The sequence below is a fragment of the Garra rufa genome, chromosome 13 (assembly GCF_049309525.1).
Source record: "Garra rufa chromosome 13, GarRuf1.0, whole genome shotgun sequence".
Taxonomy (NCBI): Eukaryota; Metazoa; Chordata; class Actinopteri; order Cypriniformes; family Cyprinidae; genus Garra; species Garra rufa.
The window spans coordinates 39638245-39662808 of record NC_133373.1 but is presented as its reverse complement, the minus strand read 5'-3'; the positions used below and the strand labels follow the sequence as shown (position 1 = coordinate 39662808).

The window sequence follows — 24564 nt, the reverse complement described above, 5'->3', positions numbered from 1 at the left end:
CGCCATTGAATTCGCATGTAAACCACTGACCTAAAATCACCCGATTTGAAGCGTTTCATTCACACATCATTAGTTTTGAGGATATGTGTATGTAAATAAATTATACTTAAGATGTTATCTGGAATGTTTATGGTCTTTTCGGGCTGGATAAGCGATATATATTGAAATCGTTTAGGTGGGTGTGTCAGCTGCGCACTTGCAGACACAGGTGAGTTAACTGAACCAAAACGAAAATATATTTATGTACCCAATTATGCAGGAAATTATAAACAAAACCGTGTATATGGTATTAGTAGCCTACCTGAAATTGTATCGATTGTACAATATTGCTCTTGTACTATAAATTAAAATCTTTGAAATAAAGCTTAATGTCTTTAAGTAGTCAGCGCGGTATGGTGCGTTTTTTTTTTAATGAGCAGCATCTATTTCAGTCTCTTCAAATCACCAAATTCTGTAATGATTTACTAACATTACTGTTTCCATGTGAGTAAAATGCTGTGTATATATGTTGAATTAATTATTAATTTAACGAACAAATCATTACCTGCTTCAAAATTAATAATGTTATTAATGAATATATAATAATATAACATACAATAAACGAATTAATAACAAAAGTATTGTTGAAACATGCAGTTAGCCTACTGTACGAATAAATACAACAAAATGACATAAACAGTGATTATTCAGATTTATGAGCACATTTTCTTTTGTAAACATATGTTGAACGCCCGATGTTTATGCTTATCTGATGTACATGACTGTAATGTAGGCTTTATGAACGTACATTTTTAATAAGCAGAGGGAATTCCCGACAATAAACAAATAACCGTTTACATGCTTAGGACGTTTGCGTTGTAAAAATGCACAGTGAGACTTCAGATATAAAAACGCTGACTTGTTATGTGATGTTTTCTCAATGAAATCGTATGATCTCCTATTCATTCAATGGAATGTATGCGAATAGTAGGGAATACTAATATGGCGGGCGCGGTGGCTTCACTTTTATGACGTCATGAGCAATCCAGTTCTCTATTATAGATCAGTGGGAGTAACTCAATATTGTAATGCATTACTTTTAAAAGTAAGTTTCCCCAACAGTGGTATCTATCTACTGTACGCTTTAACTCTCTCAGACTCAGTGAAGTGAGATGTTGAGGTTTGTGGAGGTGTTCTGGAGGACAGTGTGAAATCTTGCTGAGAGATAAAGCGTCTCCGCTGCGCCGCTGAGGACAACGTGTGAACGCCATGAGAATGACTTTCCTGACTCACAGCGGACGTGTTTAATGGATCACATTCGTGTCCTTCACACAACAACTCCTCATCAAACACACACCTGTGCTCTGGTTTATGCAATCTTGAAATCGCAAAGATTAGTTTTTTCATTTGTGGAGATTCATAATTGTGACTCTGATGATAGAGTTATTCTGAACATGTTGAAGTCCACCAGCGTTAATCTGTCTGGTTTGTTTGTCAGACAAAAATGGCAGATTTGGCGTTATGATTGGTCAGATTACCTGTCAATCAAACTCCCTGCGAATGGGCGAAGCATATTTATTGCATGCTAGCAACTTGCTAATCATGCTAGAAACTTGTTAATGACATGCTAGCAACTTGCTAATCATGTTAGAAACATGTTAGCAACATGCTAACAACTTGCTAATAATGCTAGCAACTTGCTAGTCAGGCTAGAAACATGTTAGAAACATGTTAACAACTTGCTAATCATGCTAGAAACTTGTTAATGACATGCTAGCTACATGCTAATCATGTTAGAAACATGTTAGCAACATGCTAACAACTTGCTAATAATGCTAGCAACTTGCTAGTCAGGCTAGAAACATGTTAACAACTTGCTAATCATGCTAGAAACTTGTTAATGACATGCTAGCTACATGCTAATCATGTTAGAAACATGTTAGCAACATGCTAACAACTTGCTAATTATGCTAACAACTTGCTAGTCAGGCTAGAAACATGTTAGAAACATGTTAGCAACTTGCTAATCATGCTAGAAACTTGTTAATGACATGCTAGCTACATGCTAATCATGTTAGAAACATGTTAGCAACATGCTAACAACTTGCTAATAATGCTAGCAACTTGCTAGTCAGGCTAGAAACATGTTAGAAACATGCTAGCAACTTGCCAATAATGCTAGAAACTTGTTAATGACATGCTAGCTACATGCTAATCATGTTAGAAACATGTCATAGATATATATACGTAGATGCCTCATTAGCGACTGTTTCTATGGGCCGTTATACGTAAGACATCCGCCATTTCACTGCGGTCTACTTGACGTCATTCACCCATAGATCTCATAGTAATCACTGAAAATTCGAAAAGCCACAGTCCTGCACAGCCGTTGGTCTGTGAACCTACAGTATGGTGAATGACGTCAAGGGGACCGTTCCAAAATGGCGGACGCATCTACGTGCTTGGAGCGGTCCAATGCGGTATCTATGTATATATATCTATGGAAACATGTTAGCAACATGCTAACAACTTGCTAATAATGCTAGCAACTTGCTAGTCAGGCTAGAAACATGTTAGAAACATGTTAGCAACTTTGCTAATCATGCTAGAAACTTGTTAATGACATGTTAGCTACATGCTAATCATGTTAGAAACATGTTAGCAACATGCTAGCAACTTGCTAATCATGCTAGAAACTTGTTAATGACATGCTAGCAACTTGCTAATCATGTTAGAAACATGTTAGCAACATGCTAACAACTTGCTAATAATGCTAGAAATATGCTAGCAACCTGTTAGTCAGGCTAGAAACATGTAAGAAACGTGCTAGCAACTTGCTAATAATGCTAGAAACATGCTAGCAACTTGCTAATCATGCTAGAACATGTTAAAAAATGTGCTAACAACTTGTTAGTCAACTTAGAAAAATGCTAGCAACTTACTAGTCAGGCTAGAAACATGTTAAAAACATGCTAGCAACTTTCTAATAATGCTAGAAACATGTTAGCAACTTGTTAATCATGCTAGAACATGCTAACAGCTTGTTAGTCAGCCTAGAAAAATGCTAGCAACTTACTAGTCAGGCTAGAAACATGCTAGCAACTTGCTTATTATGTTGGAAACATGCTAGCAACTTGCTTATTATGTTGGAAAACATGCTAGCAACTTACTAATCATGATAGAAGCATGTTAGAAACATGCTAGGCAACTTTCTAATAATGCTAGAAAACATGTTAGCAACTTGTTAATCATGCTAGAAACATGCTAACAGCTTGCTAGTCAGCCTAGAAAAATGCTAGCAACTTACTAGTCAGGCTAGAAACATGCTAGCAACTTGCTTATTATGTTGGAAACACGCTAGCAACTTACTAATCATGATAGAAACATGTTAGAAACATGCTAGCAACTTTCTAATAATGCTAGAAACATGTTAGCAAGTTGCTAATGGCATGCTAATAATGCAAATACATGTTATGCTAGAAACATGTTAGCAACATCCTAACAATTTGCTAATCATGCTATAAACATGCTAGCAACTATGTCACAGAGTCGTTTAGGACCCACTTCAGCAGCTTTGATGTGTCTGGAAAAAGTGAAAGTCACATTTTCTTGAGAGGATCCTCACTGCTCTACAGCTCCAGATCACAAACTGAGTCTGATTGATTGATTGATTGACAGCTGTCAGAGAACAGCGCATGATGAACAGCGTGGAGGTAGATTTAGTTTGAATCATTTCTCCTCCTGCATCAGTGCATCTGACATCGATATGATGGTTGTGTTGGCTGCACTGCTGTAAATCTGGACTGAAATCTTAAGAGCCTTATTTCTGCGGGCCGATATTGACCTGAGTGGAAAGATCATAATGTCTGAGTCCAGTAAAACATCACAACACTGTGATTTATTAAAAAAAAAGAACACTGATTTATATCTCAGAGCAGCTCCTGCAGTCCAGAACAACATCACAAATCATGTCAACATACATGTGCTCATGACATCTGATCATGTTTTACTCTCTAAAAAGAGTTCATATTAATGATAATGTTATTATTTATTTAGTTATTAAATAATAAATATTTTATTTAATTTAGTTTTTATAGTATTTATGCATTTTTATTTTGAGATCTAATTTTAAGTACTTATAGTAACTTAATTTAAGTTTTTTCATAAAATTTTTTTATGTTTGAAATATTTTTAAAGAGCTTTATATATATATCTCGATAGATAGACATTGATTTCTAAATAGCTTTAAATTACTTATTTTTAAAGTCATAAATGTTTTATATATATATATATATATATATATATATATATATATATATATATATATATATATATATATATATATATATATATCTTTTATTTAATCTTTATTTAAATTAAAAAAAATTGTAACAGTTTTAGTTAATTTTTTTTTATCAGATTCTGATTGTAAAAATGTTTTTTTAAGTTTCCAAATACATTTTTTTACAATATATACAGTATATTAAAAAAAAGTTTTAAAATAGTAAAATAATTTAATTTGTATTACATCTTTATTTAAATTTCAAACAAAATGTAATAGTTTGTTAATTTTTACAATTTTATTATATATATATTTTATATTTTATTTTATTTTAATATCTAGTTTTATTTTATTTTCAGTTGGATTTCCAGTATCTTAAACTAAAGTAGTAATGGTGACGTTTGACAGTTTTATGTATTATACAGCTTAAAAGTTTTTTTAAAATGTAGTTTGTTTGTTTTACCTAGAATTTATCTTTCATTTCATCTTTATTTAAATTACAAGAAAAAATGATAACAGTTTTTGCAAAAAAAATTTAAGTGAAATATTTATTTCACCTTATTTTTAATTGAAAAAAGCTAACACTAAATAAAGTATCCTCTTCAAATACCATCTAATAACCCATTTTATCATTCTCAGTAAAAAAGTGGTGAGAACGGCTGAATAACTAAAGGAATTTGTTATTTTGTGTGTACACAGCTTTTATTTTATTTTATTTTATTTATTTTTTAGTTGAATTTCAAGTATCTCAAACCAAACCAAAGTGGTAATGGTGACGTTTGACAGTTTTGATGTATAGTACAGCTTTTGTTATTTTATTTTATTGTATATATTTTTGTTGAATTTCCAAGTCTCAAACCAAACTAATATATATATATATAAAGTTTTCTTTTTTACCTAGTATTTATATTTTATTACATATTTATTTAAAATACCAAAATATATATATATATAATAATAGTTATTATTATAGTTATAGTTGCTATTAATTATTATTTTTTTAATTAAATATTTATTTCACCTTATTTTTAGTTGAAAAAAGCTAACCCTAAATAAATTATCCTTTTTTGCACACAAAATGCAGATTTAATCTAAATCAGGAAAAGATTATTAAAAAGGACCATGAGTGGTGGGAACAGCAGAATTACTAAAAATGATTTGTTCTTCTTTTGATTCTGTTTTTCATTGTTTTTCATTCACCAGAATGACATCAGGTTACGCCAAATAACGTCTAATAACGTCAATGTTTTCATTCTCAGTGAAGCTGCTGTAGATGTTCCTGTCGACAGACGCTGAAATGCATTCAGATGTCATCAACAAACACAGTTCCTCTGTTGATCAGCTGCTGTTTGTGTGTTTGGAGAAACATCAGCGCTGATGTGAAAAGCTGCTCCATTATAGGACTGCGTTTTCCAGAGAGATTGGAGTCTGTCAGGTTGAAGCGCATTTGCTTCAATTTAGTAAGAGAAGGTACACGCCGGAGCGTTATTAGCCACAGCACACGGCTCTAATGCAGCAAAACCCTTTCCCCGTAAAAGCCTCGTCCTTGTGTGTTGTTTTATCCGGAAGCAAATCCAGCTCTTTGATTGCATGCAGACAGAGAACTCCCACGTGTGCGTTTGTCATCGTCTGACTCACTTCTGCAGCTCTTCCTCGTTCTGTTCTCCGTCTCGCGGCGCTTGTTTAGCACTGTGTGTGTTCCAGATGATCTCAGATGCGTTTGCTTTAGTCTCTCGCACCCGGCGCTCATTAAAATCTGCCGTTTCTTCAGGAGGAGGATCAGCTCGACCCTCAGATTAAGAGCTCTGTATTCATCCGTCCTCCAGCGACGCTTAAACCAGCCTTTATGTGGCTCTGCACTGATATGCACAAATTAATTTCAGACGTTTGAAATGAAAAACGTTATTTGCAGGCTTTCTCCAAGTTACTGTAGAGCTGTATTCCAAGGGCTCCCTGAGTAGATCCATCAGATTCTCATTGTGTGCATCTGTGCATGCATTTAAGACAGTTTTGTGCCTTAGTTTTACAGTTTATTTGTATAATTTTTTCAGTACTCTGTTGCTTGTTTCAGGTTGAGTACTTGTTTTGATTTTTTTTTTTTTTTTTTTTTTTTTGGTTTTGTTCATTTGATGTGAATCATCCATCAGTCCATCAGGATCCAAATATGAAGAAAAAAATCATTTGAAAGATTTCACAATGATAAAATGCATACTTACAGTGCAAGCTTTGCATAAAAACATCTGCCAAAAATATTAATTTAAATGCAAAAAAATTAATGCATGATCATCAGCTTTATTTTTATTTTATTATTATTATTATTATTATTATTTAGTTTTATTTTATTTTTAGTTTGATTTCCACTTTATTACACAAACCAAAATAAGCAGTAATGCTGATGTTTGAACTATCTGTATGTATAATAAAGCTTTTATTTTTTTATTATTATTATTTTATTTTAATATTTTATTTTATTTTATTTTTAGTTGGATTTCCAGTTTACTAAACCAAAATAAGCATAAAAACATCTGCAAAATGTATACATTTAAATATAAAAGTAGACATTATTCTTGATCAATGGATTTATTTAATTTTATTTTTTTATATTTTTATTTATTTATTTATTTTTAGTTGGATTTCTAACTAAAATAAGCAGTAATGCTTATGTTTGACAAGCTGTATGTATAATAACACTTTTATTTTAATTTAAGATTTTGTTTTATTTAAATTTAAATATAAAAGTAGACATTAATTCTGGATCTTATGGATTCTTATTTTTTTATTATTATTAGATTTTTTTGTGGGGGGGGATTTTCAGGTCTCAAATCAAACTAAGAGGTAATGGTGATGTTTGACAGTTTATGTGTAATACAGCTTTTATTGTATTTTATTTTGTTTTGTTTTGTTTTGTTTTGTTTTGTTTTATTTATTTTTTAGATTTTCAGGTCTCAAACCAAACTAAGTGGTAATGGTGATGTTTGACAGTTTGCATATACTTTACAGCTTTTATTTTATTTATTTATTTATTTATTTATTTATTTTTATTATTGTATTTTATTTTATTATTTTTTAATATTTAATTTAGCTTTTTTTTTTTTTTTAGTTGGATTTCTAGGTCTCAAACCAATCTAAGCAGTAATGAAGTTTGACTGTTTTTATGCATAATAAAGTTTTTATTTAATTGTTTTTTATTTTGTAATCTTTACTCATGTCTTCATCACAGTATGTTGGATATTGTATGCAAAGGGCACCTTATATAGTGTACTATTTCTCATTGTTTGCATGTTTTAGGTCAGTGTTATCTTTTCATTTATTTTGTTATGCGTGATGTTTTTCAGTTCCAGTAATGTGTTTCTCTCTCTCTCTGTGTGTGTCTCAGATCCTCCAGCTGTGGAGCCGGTGTGGCAGGAGGTGCGGCAGGGTTTGGGTCGGCAGGTGTCCATGAACTGTCGTGTTCTGCGGGCTCATCCGTCCCGTGTGCTACGCTACGAGTGGAGGCTGGGGTCGCGACTGCTGCACGCCGGAACCTTCGACTCACGTGACGACACCGACTACACCATACGCAACCTGGCGCGGGAGGGCTACGGCGAGTACACCTGTGACATCATTAACCAGGCGGGGCCCGGACGCTGCACCTTCCTGGTGACCGGTGAGACTCCGCCCACTCCACACCACACCCACTACATCACCATCAGACCCTGCTTGAGTGGGCGGGACTTATGATGACAGACAGCTGCTTTGCTGAACCATTTAGAAAACAAGGTTTTGGATGTATAGATGAGACTGAAGAATAGAAACTTAAGATACCCTAGCGACTGAATAGCGACTACACAGTAACTAGGGGATTCTGGGTCATTGCTAGTGTGCTGCTATGGAATTTATAGGAGATGCTGGGTAATTAGGGTGTTGCTATGATATTCTGGGACCTTTGTGGTTGTTGTGTGGTTTTTAGGGTGTTCTTAGAGGTTGCAATGCAGTTTATTTGGTTTTCTAGGTGGCAGCGAATGTTGCTAGGGTGTTGCTTTGCAGTTACTATCCCCAGACCAAACTAGATCAAACTGCATCCAACACCCTAGCAACAACCCATAATCAACTGAAAACTGCATGGAAACACCCTAGTTGCTATCTGGGGCAGCCAATTACTTGCTATGGTGTTTCTGTGCAGTTGGTAGCATGTTGCTGTGCTCAGAATGCCCTCATATCCGCATAGAAACACCCTAGCAACCACCCAGAGCACCCAAGTGGTTGCTAGGGTATTGTGGGTGGTTGCTGTGCAGTTTCTTGTATTTTCTAGATGGTGGCTTGAATGTTGTATACAGTTGCCAGGGTGTTGCTATGCAGATACTATGCCCAGACCACCACTCTAGTGACTGCATAGCAACACCCTAGCAACCACCCAGAGCACCCAGGTGTTTGCTAGGGGTGGGTGGTCGCTATGCAGTTTCTGCAGTTTTCTAGGTGGTGGCTTGAATGTTGTATGCAGTTGCCAAGGTGTTGCTATGCAGCTACTATACCTAGAGCACCCTGGTGACTGCATAGCAACACACTAGTAATGTCCCAGGATAACCTAAAAGCTACATGGCAACACCCTAGCAACTATCCAGAACAGTCAAGTTAGTGCTAGGGTGTTTCCGTGCAGTTCGTAGGATGTTTCTATTCCCAGAACACACTAGCAACTGCATAGCAACACCCTATCCACAACCCAGAATCCCCTAAAAACTGTATAGCAGTACTCTAGCAACTGCATAGCAACACCCTAATAACCACCCAGAACAACCAAGTGGTTTCTAGGGTGCTATGAGGTTTCTTTTCTGAATGGTTGCTAGGTGGTTAATATGCTGTTTTAGGTGGTTTCAAGATTGTTACTAGATGAATTGCTAGGACATTGCAGATAGATACATAGATAGATGTGTGTTTCTGTGTTTGTGAACACTTTTTTTGAGTAAATCACGTCTTCCAGATGGCGTTCCCTTCATAAATGGCAAAATAATTGGTGGAATGAGACTGAAGAGATTACACAACCGAGTGGTGTTTTCAGAATTGTCTACGAGTCCATGTGGAACCGCGATCCTGATCCCAGCAGATGCTGAAGATCAGTTGATAGATGAACTGCTCTTCTTAAAGGGATTGTTTCTGTCTCGCCCATATGTTATTTCAAACCTCTGTGACTTTGAAATGTTATTCACTCTTCTCCATCATAGCGAGCACTGCACAATGCCCTAGCTTTTCCAACTAACTATCAATCTGGCTGATCTCTTGCTATGGTGTTCTTTGTAGTTGCTAGGGTGTACTTGGTTTGGTTGCTATGCAGCTGTTTTCATCCCCTACCAACTGCAACCAACTGGTAAACTGTTTGATCTTTTCAACAAAGTTTCTAGAGTGTTTTGGGTGGTTGCTAGTGTGTACTTGGTGGTTTCTAGGGTGTGTTACATGTGGTTACTAGGATGTTCTGCATAGCAACAGGTGTTGCTATGCCCAGAACACATGCCCTAGCAAGTGTTTAGCAACAACCTAAAATCCCCTAGCAACTGCAACCAACAAGCAACTGTTTGATTTTTTCAGTCAGGTTGCTTAGGTGTTCGGGTGGCTGCTACGGTGTACTTGCCCAGAACACCCTAGCTACTGCTCAACAAAATCCCAAAGTCCCCTACTACCTGCAACAAAATAGAAACTAGTTGAACTTTTAAACCAGGTTGCTAAGGTGTCCAGGAAGGTTGCTTGGGTGTACTTGGTTGCTAAGCAGTTGCTAGGGTGTTGCTATGCTCAGAACCTTAACAACAGCATAGCAACAACTCAGAATCCCCTAGTAACTGCAATAAACTAGTAACTGGTTGTTCTTTTGAACCAGGTTACTAGGGTGTCCAGGATGGTTGTTAGGGTGTATTTGGTTGTTTAGCAACAACCCAAAACTAGCAACTGGAACTGACAAGCAACTGATCTTTTTTAGCAAGGTTGCTAAGGTGATGTGGATGGTTGCTAGGGTGTACTTGGTTGTTTTGCACTCGCTAGGGTGTTGCTATGCCCAGAACACCCTAGCAGCTGCTCAGCAACAACCCATAGTCCCCTAGTAACTGCAACAAACTAGTAACTGGTTGATCTTGGTCATTAGGGTGTTGCTATGCCCAGAACTGTTGTCTAATATATGTGCGTGAGCTGGCTGGATCACGGCCGTTTAAAGGGCTCCGGCTCAACTGGCGTTTGTCGCTCAGACGCGACACTGCTGGAGTCTTCCTGTGCTGTGTTTGGCTCTGTGTAGATGATGATCATGTGGCAGTCGTTCAGCATCATCATCCCTCAGCGCTCTGCCATTTCTGCCATCTGCTCAGAGCTCCGGTGGCCAGAGAGAGTCCAGAGAGAGCGCTGATCCACCTCAGATCTGGCCCGGTTCCTCCTAAAAGGAGCTGTGCTGGTCTCTGCAGGTGTAATGGATCGGTGTTTGTTCTCGCTGCGAGTGAAGATCTGCAGACGAACCGGACAGACTCCGCCACTCATGTATTCTGCAGATCCAGAAATACTGCATATATGAGAGTCGACTCTGACTCTAGTCTCAGAATCACAGTCAATATGTTCAGTTAAACCTATTTAGCAATCATGTTTCAGTGCCAGTGAATTAAGTCACAAATGAAAGGAGCTTCATTTCACTGGATCATTTTCTCTTTTCATTTTGAACTTAATGGACTTTAATCAAAAGATCAGATTATAATAGACCAGACTAGATAAAAGAAAAACTGAGTAGAAGCAGTTTTAAAAGATTTAAGTTTAAAGATGCAGTTATCAGACAGATTGTATTCTTGGGTTGTTGCTAGGGTGTTGCTATGTGGTAGCTAGGGTTTACTGGGTGGTTGCTAGGGTGTTGTGAGTGGTTACTATTTAGTTTTTCTACATAGAGTGCTGCTACAGTATCTAGTTGTTGCAGTTAACTGGATGTTCTATGGTGGTTGCTAGGGTGTTACCATGTAGATGAATGTTTTGAGTTATTGCAATGTGGTTGCTTGGGGATTTTGAGTTGTTGTTGCCATGCAGATGCTAGGATGTTGCTATGCAGATGTTATGCCCAGATCATCCTAGCAACTGCATAGCAACACCCTTGTAACCACTTAAAACACCCTGATGTTTACTAGGGTGTTGATATGCGGTAGGGTGTTGTGAATGGCTACTATTTAGTGTTTCTTGGGTTTGCTACATGGCAGCTAGAGTGCTGTAGACCAATTGTTAAACTGTTGCTCTGCGGTTGCTTGGATGTTCTGTGTTGGTTGCTAGGGTGTTGCAATGCAGTTGCTTAGATGTTTTGGGTTGTTGTTGTATGGATGTTGCAATGCGGTTGCTAGGGGTTTCTGGGTTGTTGTTGCTATGCAGATGCTGGGATGTTGCTATGCAAATGTTATGCCCAGATCACCCTAGCAACTGCATAGCAACCATCTACAACACCCAGATTTTTGCTAGGGTGTTGTTATGAAGTTGTTAAGGGATTCTGGATTGTTGCTATGGTGTTCGCAATGCAGTTGCAGGTGTTCTGGGTGGTTGCTAAGTGGTTTCTAGGTGTTACTAGTTACTAGTGTTGTTGCTAGGACATTGTAGATAATAGATACACTATTAGACATGCATACAGAAAGATAGATATCACTCATAATCTCTTCTGCAGGAGGTTTAGTTCAGAGATTCCCGTGTTTTTGGATCTCATTGCTCATGCAGAGAAACTGTGAGATGTTCTCCAACAGGAGAGTCAGTTCAGTCCATTTCAGACCGGATCAGAGGCCATCCTGTGGCGCTGGTTTACCGTGATCTGGTCTAAGCCAGAGCCGTAGCGGGAGCCACACAGCAGAACCAGACGTCGCCGGCTGTGTGGACATCTGTGGTCTGGAGTCATGAGGAGACCGTCACCACCAAAACTTCATGAACCACTGAATGAACTACACTGAATAGGAATAACATATTATTATTATGATTTGATGAACATTAATAAATTAATTTAGCCAAAAATCAATTCTGTCATCATTTAAAATAATCACTAGAGACGTTTTTATTATTATTTATTTTGTGCAAATAATGAACATTGATGGGGTGCAGTGTTGTTGATTTTATGAATCGTACTAAATTTGGCTTTTTGTCAGCATTTTTTGAGAATATTTTGTGGATATAATGTACGTCAATATGGTCAAATGTAGATTCTTAAATAAGTATAAATATATTTTTTTATTATTGCTTATAGAGTTAGTTCAGTGAAAAAATAATTAATTAATTTTTATTTATTTGTTTATTTATTTTTATTTATTTATTTTGCATATAATAAAAGTCAGTGGGGGTCCACTGTTGTTTTTGCCCATTATTTAAAAAAAGGCAGTTCAGTCAAAAGTAAAATTGAATAAAATTGAATAAAAGTTTTTGCCCATAATAGAAGTCAATAGGGTCCAATGTTGATATATAATAATAAATAATAATATTTTTTTATTAATATCTAAAGAGGTAGTTCAGTCAAAAGTGATTTTTTTGTGCATATAATAAAAGCTAATGGGGTCCAATGTTGTTTTTATTTAAATATAAATACTTTTTTTTTTTTTTATTTAAGGAGGTAGTTTAGTGAAAGTTAAATTAGTGTTTGTTAATTTTATTTTTATCTATTTATTTTTGTGCACAAGTCAATGGGCTCCAATGTTGACTGGACCTCAGTGAAGGATTGGAACAACACAAGGGTAATTAAATGCTGACAGAATTGACATTTTGACTGTAAAATCTCCATATTTGCCCCACATGGCACCGTTTATTGCTTTATTTAGCTACAGAACGCTGGATCAGATCGATAACGTTGCGAAACGAGCGTTTGATCTTTAGAATGAACATCCAGACGGTGTTTTGTGTGAAACGGCTCGTCGGCTCTGCTTTGTTAGGTTTTGTTTTATTCTGCTGGCTTTCATTTAACGCTTGAGTCGTTTCCATTTTAAGGTGAATTACTGATAATGAGATACATCCGCTCGTTAATGTTCACGCTGAGATCGGATGACGATGAGTCAATAGAGCTCTCATCCATCTCTCATTCCTCCGCTCCTCAACCTCATCTCTCCGGGACACTTTTAATGACATGATTTACTGTTCCACACATGAAAATGACTTATAAAAGCCATATCTCATATCTGACACAAGCGGATGGATGGATGATGCATGGATGATTGTGAATTTGATAATTACTGTTAAAATCCCTGATAAAAGCTTTGAAATTTAATTGATTTAATTTTTTGTTTATACATTTATTTATAAATTTACAAAAAAATTATTTTTTAAAATATAAATTATTTGTTTATTTTTCATTCACTCATTTATAATGTTATTCATGCACTTGTTTATATTTATTTATTTTAATTATTATTATTTTTTTTTTTTAAAGATAGTTCTGTCAAAATAGTTTTTTATTTGTTTTTTTGTTTGTTTGTTTTTGTTTTTTTTAAGGAAAAATGAAATAAAAAAATAAAAGTTCCACTTTTGACGGAACTGCCTTTTTTAATAATAATAATAATAATAATAATACTTTTATTTATTTATTTATTTTTGCATATAAAGTCAATGGGGTCCAATGTTGTTGTTTTTTATATAATTGTTTTATTATTATTTAAAGAGGTAGTTCAGTCAAAAGTGTTTTTTTAATTTTTTTTTATTTATTTATTATGTTTTATTATTTAATTAAAAGTCAATGGGGTCCAATTTGTTTATTTTTCATTCAATCATTTATAATGGTATTCATCCATTAATTTATATTTAATAATTTATTTCTAATAGAATTACTTATTCATTCATAATAGAATTATTTATCTTTCATGTAATTTTATAATTATTTTTGTTAGTTTTTATTTTTATAATATTTATTTATTATTTGTAAAACAATGTAATTTTCATCTAGTATTTATTTATTCATTTAAATTCATTCATTTATAAAATGATTCAATAATTTATTTATTCATTTATTCATTCATTCTTTCATTTATTCATACATAATACAATTTTATTTATTTTCATTCATTCATTTATATTAATTTTTAATTTATTTATATTTATTAACTCATTTTTAATAGAATTACTTATTTATTTATTTATCATGTAATTTTATAATTATTTTTATTAGTTAATTTATTTATTATTTGTAATTCAATGCCATTTTTATTTGTTATTTATTTTAATTCATTAATTTATAAAATTATTCATCAATTTATTTATTAATTCATTTTGTATTTATTCATTCTTTCATTTATTCATACATAATAACATTTTATTTATTGATTTACCTAATTAATTATTTATTTGTTTATTTTTCATTCACTCGTTTATAATATTATTCATCCATTTGTTTATATTTTTCATTCATTTTTATTAGAATTATTTATGTATTTATCCTGTAATTTTATATTAGTTCATTTATTCATTATCTTCTACTCGTTTATAAAGCACTCAATGGCCTAGGACCTACATACATTGCAGATATGCTCACTGAATATAAACCTAACAGACAACTCAGATCACTAGGTTCGAGTCAGTTAGTAATATCAAGGGTTCACACAAAACAAGGGGAATCCGCTTTTAGCTATTATGCCGCCCGCAGTTGGAATCAGCTTCCAGAAGAGATCAGATGTGCTAATACATTAGACACATTTAAATCCAGACTCAAAACTCATCTGTTCAGTTGTGCATTTATTGAATGAGCACTGTGCTACGTCCGAACAGTTTGCATTATTTTATGTATAATAATTTTTACTGTGTTAATTAATTTTAAATCATTTTTTAAATCCTCTTAAATGTTCTTAAATTCTCTGTTTTTATTGTTGATTATTATGATATTATGATTTTATTTCCTCTTATGTACAGCACTTTGAATTACCATTGTGTATGAAATGTGCTATATAAATAAACTTGCCTTGCCTTGCCATTATTTGTAATACAATGATTTTTTTTTAATTAATTTATAAATTTATTCATCAATTTATTTATTCATCTATTTTTATTTATTCATTCATTCTTTCATTTATTCATACATAATAGAATTTAATTAATTTATTTTTATTTATGATTTATTTGTTGATTTTTTATTTACTTGTTTATAATGTTATTTATCCATTTATTTATTTCATTAGTTCATTTATTCATTATTTGTAATATAATGTGATTTAAAAAATTATAATAATTTATAACATTATTCATCAATTTATTTTTTGCATTAATTTTTATTTATTGATTAATTTATTCATTCATTCATACATAATATAATTAAGTTTATTTTTATAAATTATATATGTATATGTATATATATGTATATATATATATATATATATATATATATATATATATATATATATGTGTGTGTGTGTGTGTGTGTGTGTGTGTGTGTGTGTGTGTGTGTTTATATTTTGTATAATTAATACTTAATTTGATGTTTTATTTTTATATTTATTTTATTTATTCACAAATTTGTAATGATTTTTAATTTAAAAAATTGTAATTTAGTGTTTTGACAGATAGATGGAGGAGTTGTGAGTGTGTTGTCCCGGTCTGATCTGTTGTCGTAGTGTGTTTTGCGAATGAAAGTGTTGTGTTTTTTTTAGCTAAAATCCCTGTTGAAAGCAGCCGGTGATCAGCTTCAGAGCGGAGCTGAATAATAGTTTGTTTTCAGAGCTGAAAGTGTGCTGGGATTGAACAGACGCGGATCACGCGCTCCTCTGAAAGCCTTACAGTGGCCAATTTTCTCTGCGTGGCTTTGCTCCAAATTGAGCTCGGAGTCTGAGTCTGTGAAACTGCTGGAACAATAACGGGTTATTTGCTGCGGACGCTTCAGAAAGTTTACCAGGTTACAAACGACTGCGATGTTTGGAAAGATGTTTTGATGAAGTCTGGGACGCTCCTGTACTTCTGCTTCATGCTCTGGCAAACATAAACTACTCATGATCGCTCAGTCATTTAGGATTGTGCATGTAATGGTATTGAAATGTTCGTCAACAGTGAGGTATAGTTACAGAAAGATTTTCTCAGTTATTCATTGAATTTATTCATTTATTTTGCATATAATAGAAGTCAGTGGGGTCCAATGTTGATATTTTTTATTATATATATTTATTATTATTATTATTATTATTATTTGTGATTATTTTAAAAAAGGTAGTCAAAAGTGATTTTTTTTTATTAAAAAATAAAAAAAAATAAAAGTTTCACTTTTGACTGAACTACCTTTTTTAAAAATAATTTTAAAAAGAATTACATATAATTAAAAGTCAATAGGGTCCTATGTTAATTTTTTTCATATATATTAATATATTATTTATTAATATTTAAATATATGATATTTTCTTATACATTTTCTTATGGTTATTATTAACAGTAATTAGTAATATTATTATTATTATTATTATTATTGTTTATTTATTATATTTTTATTTAAATGTAAACATTTGAATACATTTTATTTAGAATTTATTTTTATTTATTTACTCATTCATTTTTTTATTTATTCATTAATTTATAATTGAATTAAATTTGTATTTGTTTATTATTTAAATTTAACTGTATTTATTTGCTTTTAAAATAAAATAAAATATTTAACCCCTTTCAAAGATTCACTACTTTTATTAATGCATATTTAATTCAATAAATAATCATATATAAATATAAATAATTATATTTATTTTATTTCATGATTTTCTTTCTTTCTTTCTTTCTTTCTTTCTTTCTTTCTTTCTTTCTTTCTTTCTTTTTATTTCTTTGTTCCTTGTTAATTTTATCATTGGGATTAATTCATTAGTTTAACTTCATTTTTATATTATTTTAAAATTATATTTCAAAACCCCCACTTTACCCCAAATATTTATTTGTTTATTTATTTGATAAAAATAAAATAAAATATTTTTACCCCTCCCAAAGATTCACTATTTTTTATTAATACATAGTAAATTCAATAAATAATTATATATAAATATAATATAAATATAAATAATTACATTCTTTTTATTTCATGATTTTCTTTCTTTCCTTTTACCTTTCTTTCTTCTATTTCTTTTTAATTTAAGTTATTTTTACTTTATTTTTTTTTATTTTTTTTAAACCCCCACTCCACCCCAAAGATTTATTTATTTATTTAAAATATAATTAAATATAAAAAACTATATTTATTTTATTTCATGATTTTCTTTCTCTCTTTTGTTTCTTTTTTTTTCTTTTAAATTTTATAAGAATTAAGTTATTTTACTTTATTTTTATATTATTTTATGATTTTATTTTTTTTAAATCCTCCCCCCATCCCACTCCCAAAATATATATTTATGTATTTATAATTTTTTATTTATTTTTTTTATTATTTATTTATTTATTTTTTTTTTTTTTTTTGCATCTACTTGTAGACCAACAATGGCTGTGGCATGATGTTAGAAACATGCTAAGATCATGTGTGTTATTTTTGTGTGTGCAGGGAAAGCGTATCCTCCGGAGTTTTATTACGACACCTATAACCCGCTGTGGCAGAACCGTCCGCGTGTGTACGGATACAAGCTGCAGTGGACGCAGATGAACCCCAGCGCCGTGGACCGGATCATGGCTTACCGCCTCGGGATACGACAGGTGACTCTGAAATGACTGGCATCCCTCACAGTTACTGCATTGATTTTGCTTTGTAGTCCATATCTGTGGGTTTATATGACTAACAATAATAGCTACAGTTTTACAGACAAGACAAACTTTAGGTTGGCTTGAGAAAGCCTAGCTTGAAAGTTTAAAGCAGAGTTTTGATGATTAGCATGTTGCTAACATGGTTAGAATGTAGTTAGAATTTTTTCTAACATGTTAAGTAAGTTTTTGGCATGATTAGCAAGTTGCTAGCATCTTTCTAGCATGATTATCAAGTTATTAGCATGTTATTAACATGTTTCTAGCAGGATTAGCAAGTTTCTAGCATTATTAACTTGTTACTTGCATTATTAGCATGTCATTAGCAAGTTGCTAACATGTTTCTAGCATGATTAGCAAGTTTCTAGCATTATTAACATGTTACTTGCATTATTAGCATGTCATTAGCAAGTTGCTAACATGTTTCTAGCATGATTATCAAGTTATTAGCATGTTATTAACATGTTTCTAGCAGGATTAGCAAGTTTCTAGCATTATTAACATGTTACTTGCATTATTAGCATGTCATTAGCAAGTTGCTAACATGTTTCTAGCATGATTAGCAAGTTATTAGCATGTTATTAACATGTTTCTAGCACGATTAGCAAGTTTCTAGCATTATTAACATGTTACTTGCATTATTAGCATGTCATTAGCAAGTTGCTAACATGTTTCTAGCATGATTAGCAAGTTATTAGCATGTTATTAACATGTTTCTAGCATATTTCTGTCATTATTAACAAGTTTGCTGGCATGTTTCTAACATCTTTCTATCATGATTAATAAATTGCTAGCATGTTTCCAACATGATTAGCAAGTTGTTAGCATGTTTCTAGGCTGACTAACAAGTTGTTAGCACATTTCTAGCATGATTAGCAAGTTGCAAGCATGTTTCTAACATGTTTCTAGCATGATTAGCAAGTTTCTAACATGTTTAGCACGATTAGCAAGTTTTTAGCATGTTTCTAGGCTGACTAACAAGTTGTTAGCACATTTCTAACATGATTAGCAAGTTGCTAGCATGTTTCTAACATGTTTCTAGCATGATTAGCAAGTTTCTAACATGTTTCTAACATGATTAGTAAGTTCTTAACATGTTTACAGCATGATTAGCAAGTTGCTAACATGTTTGTAGCCTGACTAGCAAGTTGCTAGCATGTTCTTAGCATGATTTATACGTTTCTAACATGTTTCTAGCATTAAAAGCAAGTTGTTAGCATGTTTCTAGGCTGACTAACAAGTTCTTAGCACATTTCTAGAGTGATTAGCAAGTTGCTAGCATGTTTGTAACATGTTCCTAGCATGATTAACAAGTTTCTAACATGTTTCTAGCATGATTAGTAAGTTGCTAATATGTTCTCAGCATGAATAGCAGGTTGCTAACATGTTTCTAGCATGATTAGCAAGTTATTTACATGTCATTAGCACGACTGACAAGTTGCTAGCATGTTTCTAGCATGAAAACACGTTACTAGCATGTCATTAGCATTACTCACAAGTTACTAGCCTGTTTCTAGCATGATTAGCAAGCAACTAGGATGTTGCTAGCATGATTAACACGTTACTAGCATGAATAGCAAGTTACTAGCATTATTGTAAGTCTATGGGATTTTGATGATTTTTAATCTTCAATTTCATGAAAACTATAAGTGGGATCAGTGTGAAAAGATAAAGCACAGTAAGTGAGGTCAGTCTGAAGAGCTGGGCTGAGTTTAGTGGTTCTAGCTTGAAAGCTCTAGGAGGAGTAGTGTTCAGAAATTTAGTTTAAGAAGAACAATAATAAGAAGTAGGTTCTTTCTCAAGCTAACCTAATTGGTGTAGAATTGAGTGAATGTTGTGTGGTTGATTTCTGCAGTGATTTGTGTGAATTCTGTCTCGATAGTTTGATAGTTTCTCTCTGCTTTAGGCCAGATGCTCTGATGTAGTCATGAGTCAGACATGTTTACTGTAAGCAAGTCTTTACTGTTGTGAAGTATGGATGTTGAGCCGCTCTGATGCTACATGAGTGAGTTTGTTGGTAAATAAATATAGGCCCTGAGGCTGTGAATGCTGCGGCGCGGTGATATGCTGCTATTTCTAGCTCGGCACTTTCTGTCGACACACTGATCACAGCCTCCGCTCACATCTGAATTAACACTGCATTTCAGTGCAGTTCAATTAGTTTATTTCCATTGGAATATTTCCATTCCAATCATAGTACGCCAGGGTGCCCTACAGTGTACTATTTTCAGTGGAACTCTTGAACGGCATGAGATATCTTCGCTGAACTCAGAAAACCTGGTGGCGCTATAAGAGGTAAAAAACATAAACATGGCTATACCTGAGTAACTATTTGTCCTATCAACATAAAAAAAAACTCTGTCTGTAAAGATATTCATGTATCTCAGAAAACATGGACACCATTGGCCGATGAAGTTTGAGCAGCTATTAGATAAGGTTAACAGAGGCCGATTGGAACAAAAATTGGTGGGCCTGTTTGACTCTCGGCCCCAAAGGTCTGAGAGAAATTTGAAAGAAATCGGCCACTGTGGGAGGACAAAACACATTTTTCAATGGCGCAAATGATTGTACATCATGAGGTTTTTCGCACATACACAACGATATTCATATCATATGGTAGAACTCCTCATTCTGGACAACTTGGCCTCAAGAACCACTGCTGTCAATCAAATTGTTTGTTAAATGATTGAGAAGATGTAAAGAAAAACGATTTCGCTCAATCTGAAAAAAAAAAAAAACACTGCAATGCAATTTTCTGCACTCTCTAGGTCAATAATTATAAAACAATTTTGGAATTTACTCTTAAGGAAGCTATAACAGGCTTGTTTAGAAAAGGGGCCTGTCCAAATTTACTCAAAATCCTATAAAGCCTAAAGGAAAACTCAAAACTTCACAAAATCTGCTGAGCAAAAACAAGCATGCAAAGTTTTAAGGAGATCAGACCACAGCTGGCGCTATAACATAAACGTTACAAAACCTATTATTTTTATAATAAATTACCTTTATTTGCAAAAAAAAGCTTGACACATTTTTTTAAAGCGCTTGAACCCCAGTAATCGCTGCTTGCAGATATATTTTATATGTTTATTTATATTTAATTTATTTACTGGTACATTATTTATTTATTTAGTTATTACACTGCAAAAATGGCGTATGTTACTTAGTATTTTTATCTTGTTTCTAGTCAAAATATCTAAAAATCCTTAAATTAAGATGCATTTACTATATTTGCAAAATGACAGAGGATAATTAGTCTTTTTTTTAAGCAAAATGCACATAATTAACTTTTTCCCCCTTGGAAACAAGCAGAATTTTCTGCAAGTGGGGTAAGTAAAATATTCTTAAAACAAGAGTATTTTCCTTACCCCATTGGCAAATAATTATTATTATTATTTTTTTATTTTTTTTTTGACTAGAAAAAAGGACAAAAATACTAAGTAAGATAAGCCTTTTTTTTCTGCAGTGTATTATTTTTTTCTACTTTATACTATTTCTCTTTTTTTAGTTAATGTTTTTAATTTGATTTCTTTCTATTTCAAGTCATATTTTCAATTTTATTTTCTGTGAAAAACTGTAATAATGGTTCAGTGACCTTTAGAAAGATGAGAAATCAAGTGTCTCATTTGATTCGAGCTAACCTGTTTACAGCAGGTGTAATAAGGTATATTAGAAAATCTGCCCAGAATTACACGCTGTAATTTGACTGAATTGCTGTTTGATGAAGAAGCGAGCGATGGGTTTGGCGTTTAATGAATCCACTCAAACACACTCAGATCCTGTTCATTCTCATAGCTGTTGCTGAGAGACTCGAGGGCCACAGGTGAATGATGTAGACATTACCAGCAACAAAACAACACTTTCTGAGTTAACTAAAGCAGTTACCAGCCACTAACAACACTATAACAAAACCTGCTACAGACACCTGGAATTCTGTCAAATTCTGGCGTTTCATTGCATTAAAACTGATGTTTCTTACTGAATATAAATCTGACTGCGGGTTTGTGGATGGGAATATGTCTAAAGCTAAAACCATCAAACCTACACTTTACATCAACAGATGCCTCAGAAGTTTATTGCTGTCAAATCTTGACTGATTTTTCTCAAGTTAATATTTCCACTTACTGGACTGAAGCAGCTTGGCTTTACTTGATTCTCCATGAATCATTTTTAGTCTCAAATCTGATCATCAGGTTCTTTTGAGGAACATTTGTTCCCAGAAACTTTGGAATGAAACTTTGCAAATGATTTAAGACCCTCAAAATACACATTTATTTTTATCAGATTGTTTACAGACATTTTTTAAGAGATTATTTATTTTTTGCAAGTTTCATGTTCAGGTCATTTTGATCCGGGTGTGTATGGAGCACCATTAGTGCCAAAAATAATTTTGGTAAATTAAAAATTAAGTTACATTAGTATCAAAAAGTTTTAGAAAATATATTTGGCTTTTCTCTATATCTTACATACTTTAGGACTGAATTTTGTTAATGAGCATGAATATTTATGCATACTAAACCATTCCAACATGAAAAAAAAATTATATTTTCTTAACCGTAAAAAAAAAAAAAAAAAAAAAAAAGTGGATCTGAATGGAATATTGTTCAGCAACATCTATGTGACGCTGCTCTTGCTCTCTGATTAGTCCGGCCTGGAGTTTAGAAAGTGCCCCATAATCAAACGCTGCCTTAAAATGGATGATTTGAAGTTTTAAGTGACTGATGGATGCAGAAAATGATTTAACCCTCTTAACTAGAAGCTTTAGGAATGATCTTCCCAAGCCTCCAAAACGTCTCACATCTTTTGAGGAATGCTTATTTGTTTATCTCTCAATCATCATCGGATTGCATTGCATTACATGTTTGAATCATTTCAATCTCATCCTACAAAGACATATTTCTTGACATATAGAGTGACCACTGATATTTACATAATTTTATGTCAGTATTTATAAGTATTACTGATAATTCTGTCTTTCCTCCAGACGGGTCAGCAGCGCTGGTGGGAGCAGGAGATTCCTGTGGAGGGGAACATCCAGAAAGGAGAGCTAATCACTCATAACCTGACGGAGCTCATTCGACCCGAGGCTTACGTGGTGCGACTGACGCCCATCACACGCTTCGGAGAAGGAGATTCAACCACCAGGATCGTCACATACAGCGGTACTACACTAGACATTAGCTCATCAGATTAGTTTTGCTTTTAATTACAACACTTACTGTACCGATTTATTGTAAATTTCGCAAATAATTTGACAGAAACAGCAAGTAACACTGAATTAAACAGTGAATTTTGTTAGGTGAATGTTAAAGGATTACTCCACTTCCAAAATAAAGATTTCCTGATAATTTACTCACCCTCAAGTCCAAGATTGTAATGGAGAAAAATCCTGGATTTTTTCCTCAAAAAACATGATTCCTTTGCGACTGAAGAAAGACAGACATGAATATCTTGGATGTCAAGGGGGTAAATAAATTATCAGGGAATTTTTATTCTGTAAATTGAGTAATCCTTTAACATCGGTAATCTTTACAACAAAACAAATCAATCTGTCAACAAAAAAAATTTGAAAATTGAAAATCTATTAAAATGTAATTTATTTCTGTAATCAAAGATTTTTTACAGTAATTTTTAATGAGACAAGTTATTTTTTTACTGGTTTCTTGTTCGGCTCATTTTGACCCGGGTGTGTATGGAGCGTCATTAGTGTCAAAAACACTTTGGGTAAATGATCTATGGAGTTACTCAGTGTCAAAAACTTTTATAAAATATATTTCGTTTTTTTTCCTATATCTCACATACTTTAGGACTGCATTTTGTATATGAGCATTATTATGTATGCATACTGAACCATTCCAGCATGAAAAAAAATCTATTTTTTTAACTGTTAAAAAAAGCGGATCAGGATGGAATATGGAATTAGTTAGAGCACCTTTGAAGCTTCATTGAAACTGCATTTTTTTAAACCTTCAATCCATTGAGCATCATTGAAGTCCACTATATGGAAATGGAGTAATCCTTTAACATTTAATCATCTTTACAACTCCAAAATAATTAATCTGTCTCACCAAGGCTGTGTTTATTTGATACAGTAAAAATTGTGATATATTATTCTAATTTAAAACAGCTATTTTCAATGTGAATATCTGTTAAAATGTAATTTATTTCTGTTATCAAAGCTGAATTTTCAGCATCATTACTCCAGTCTTCAGTTTTACGTGATCCTTCAGAAATTATTCTAATATACTGATTTCCATTTCTGATTATTAGAACTGTTGAAAACTATTAATGTTTTTGTGGAAATGGTGGTACATTTTATTTTATTTGTCAGGATTCACAAATGAATAGAAAGTTCAAAAGAACAGCATTTTTTTAAATAGAAATCTTTTTTAACATGTTTAACTTTTGTTTTCATTTTTTAACAACCACGTGTCCTTGATAAAAAAAATAATAATAAAAAAAAAAACTACTAATTTCTTCCAGTATTGTATGTCGGATAAAACTCATAAAAGTGATTTAGTGATCAGTGTTCAGAGTTTTATATTGTTAATAATTCAGCTGCTCTGTCGCTTGTGAAGATCAAGTAATCATAATCTATTTAATCCATTAATAATCAAATAATCCCTTTCACTGAAGTATTATAAAAGAATGATGAGTGGATTCATTAACAGTCATTAAAA

The 24564-nt window shown here is 32.9% G+C and overlaps 1 protein-coding gene across 1 annotated transcript in view; it reads left to right on the top strand.

Moving 5' to 3' along the window:
* Nucleotides 1-5383: 5383 nt before the first annotated feature.
* The window catches only part of LOC141348527 (MAM domain-containing glycosylphosphatidylinositol anchor protein 2), a 48347-nt gene continuing 29166 nt past the window's right edge, over nt 5384-24564 (top strand). Inside the window, exons 1-4 of the mRNA XM_073852814.1 lie at nt 5384-5390; nt 7638-7907; nt 17694-17842; nt 22869-23046. Of these exons, the coding sequence (XP_073708915.1) occupies nt 5384-5390; nt 7638-7907; nt 17694-17842; nt 22869-23046 (604 nt within the window). The remainder of the gene's footprint in view (nt 5391-7637; nt 7908-17693; nt 17843-22868; nt 23047-24564) is intronic.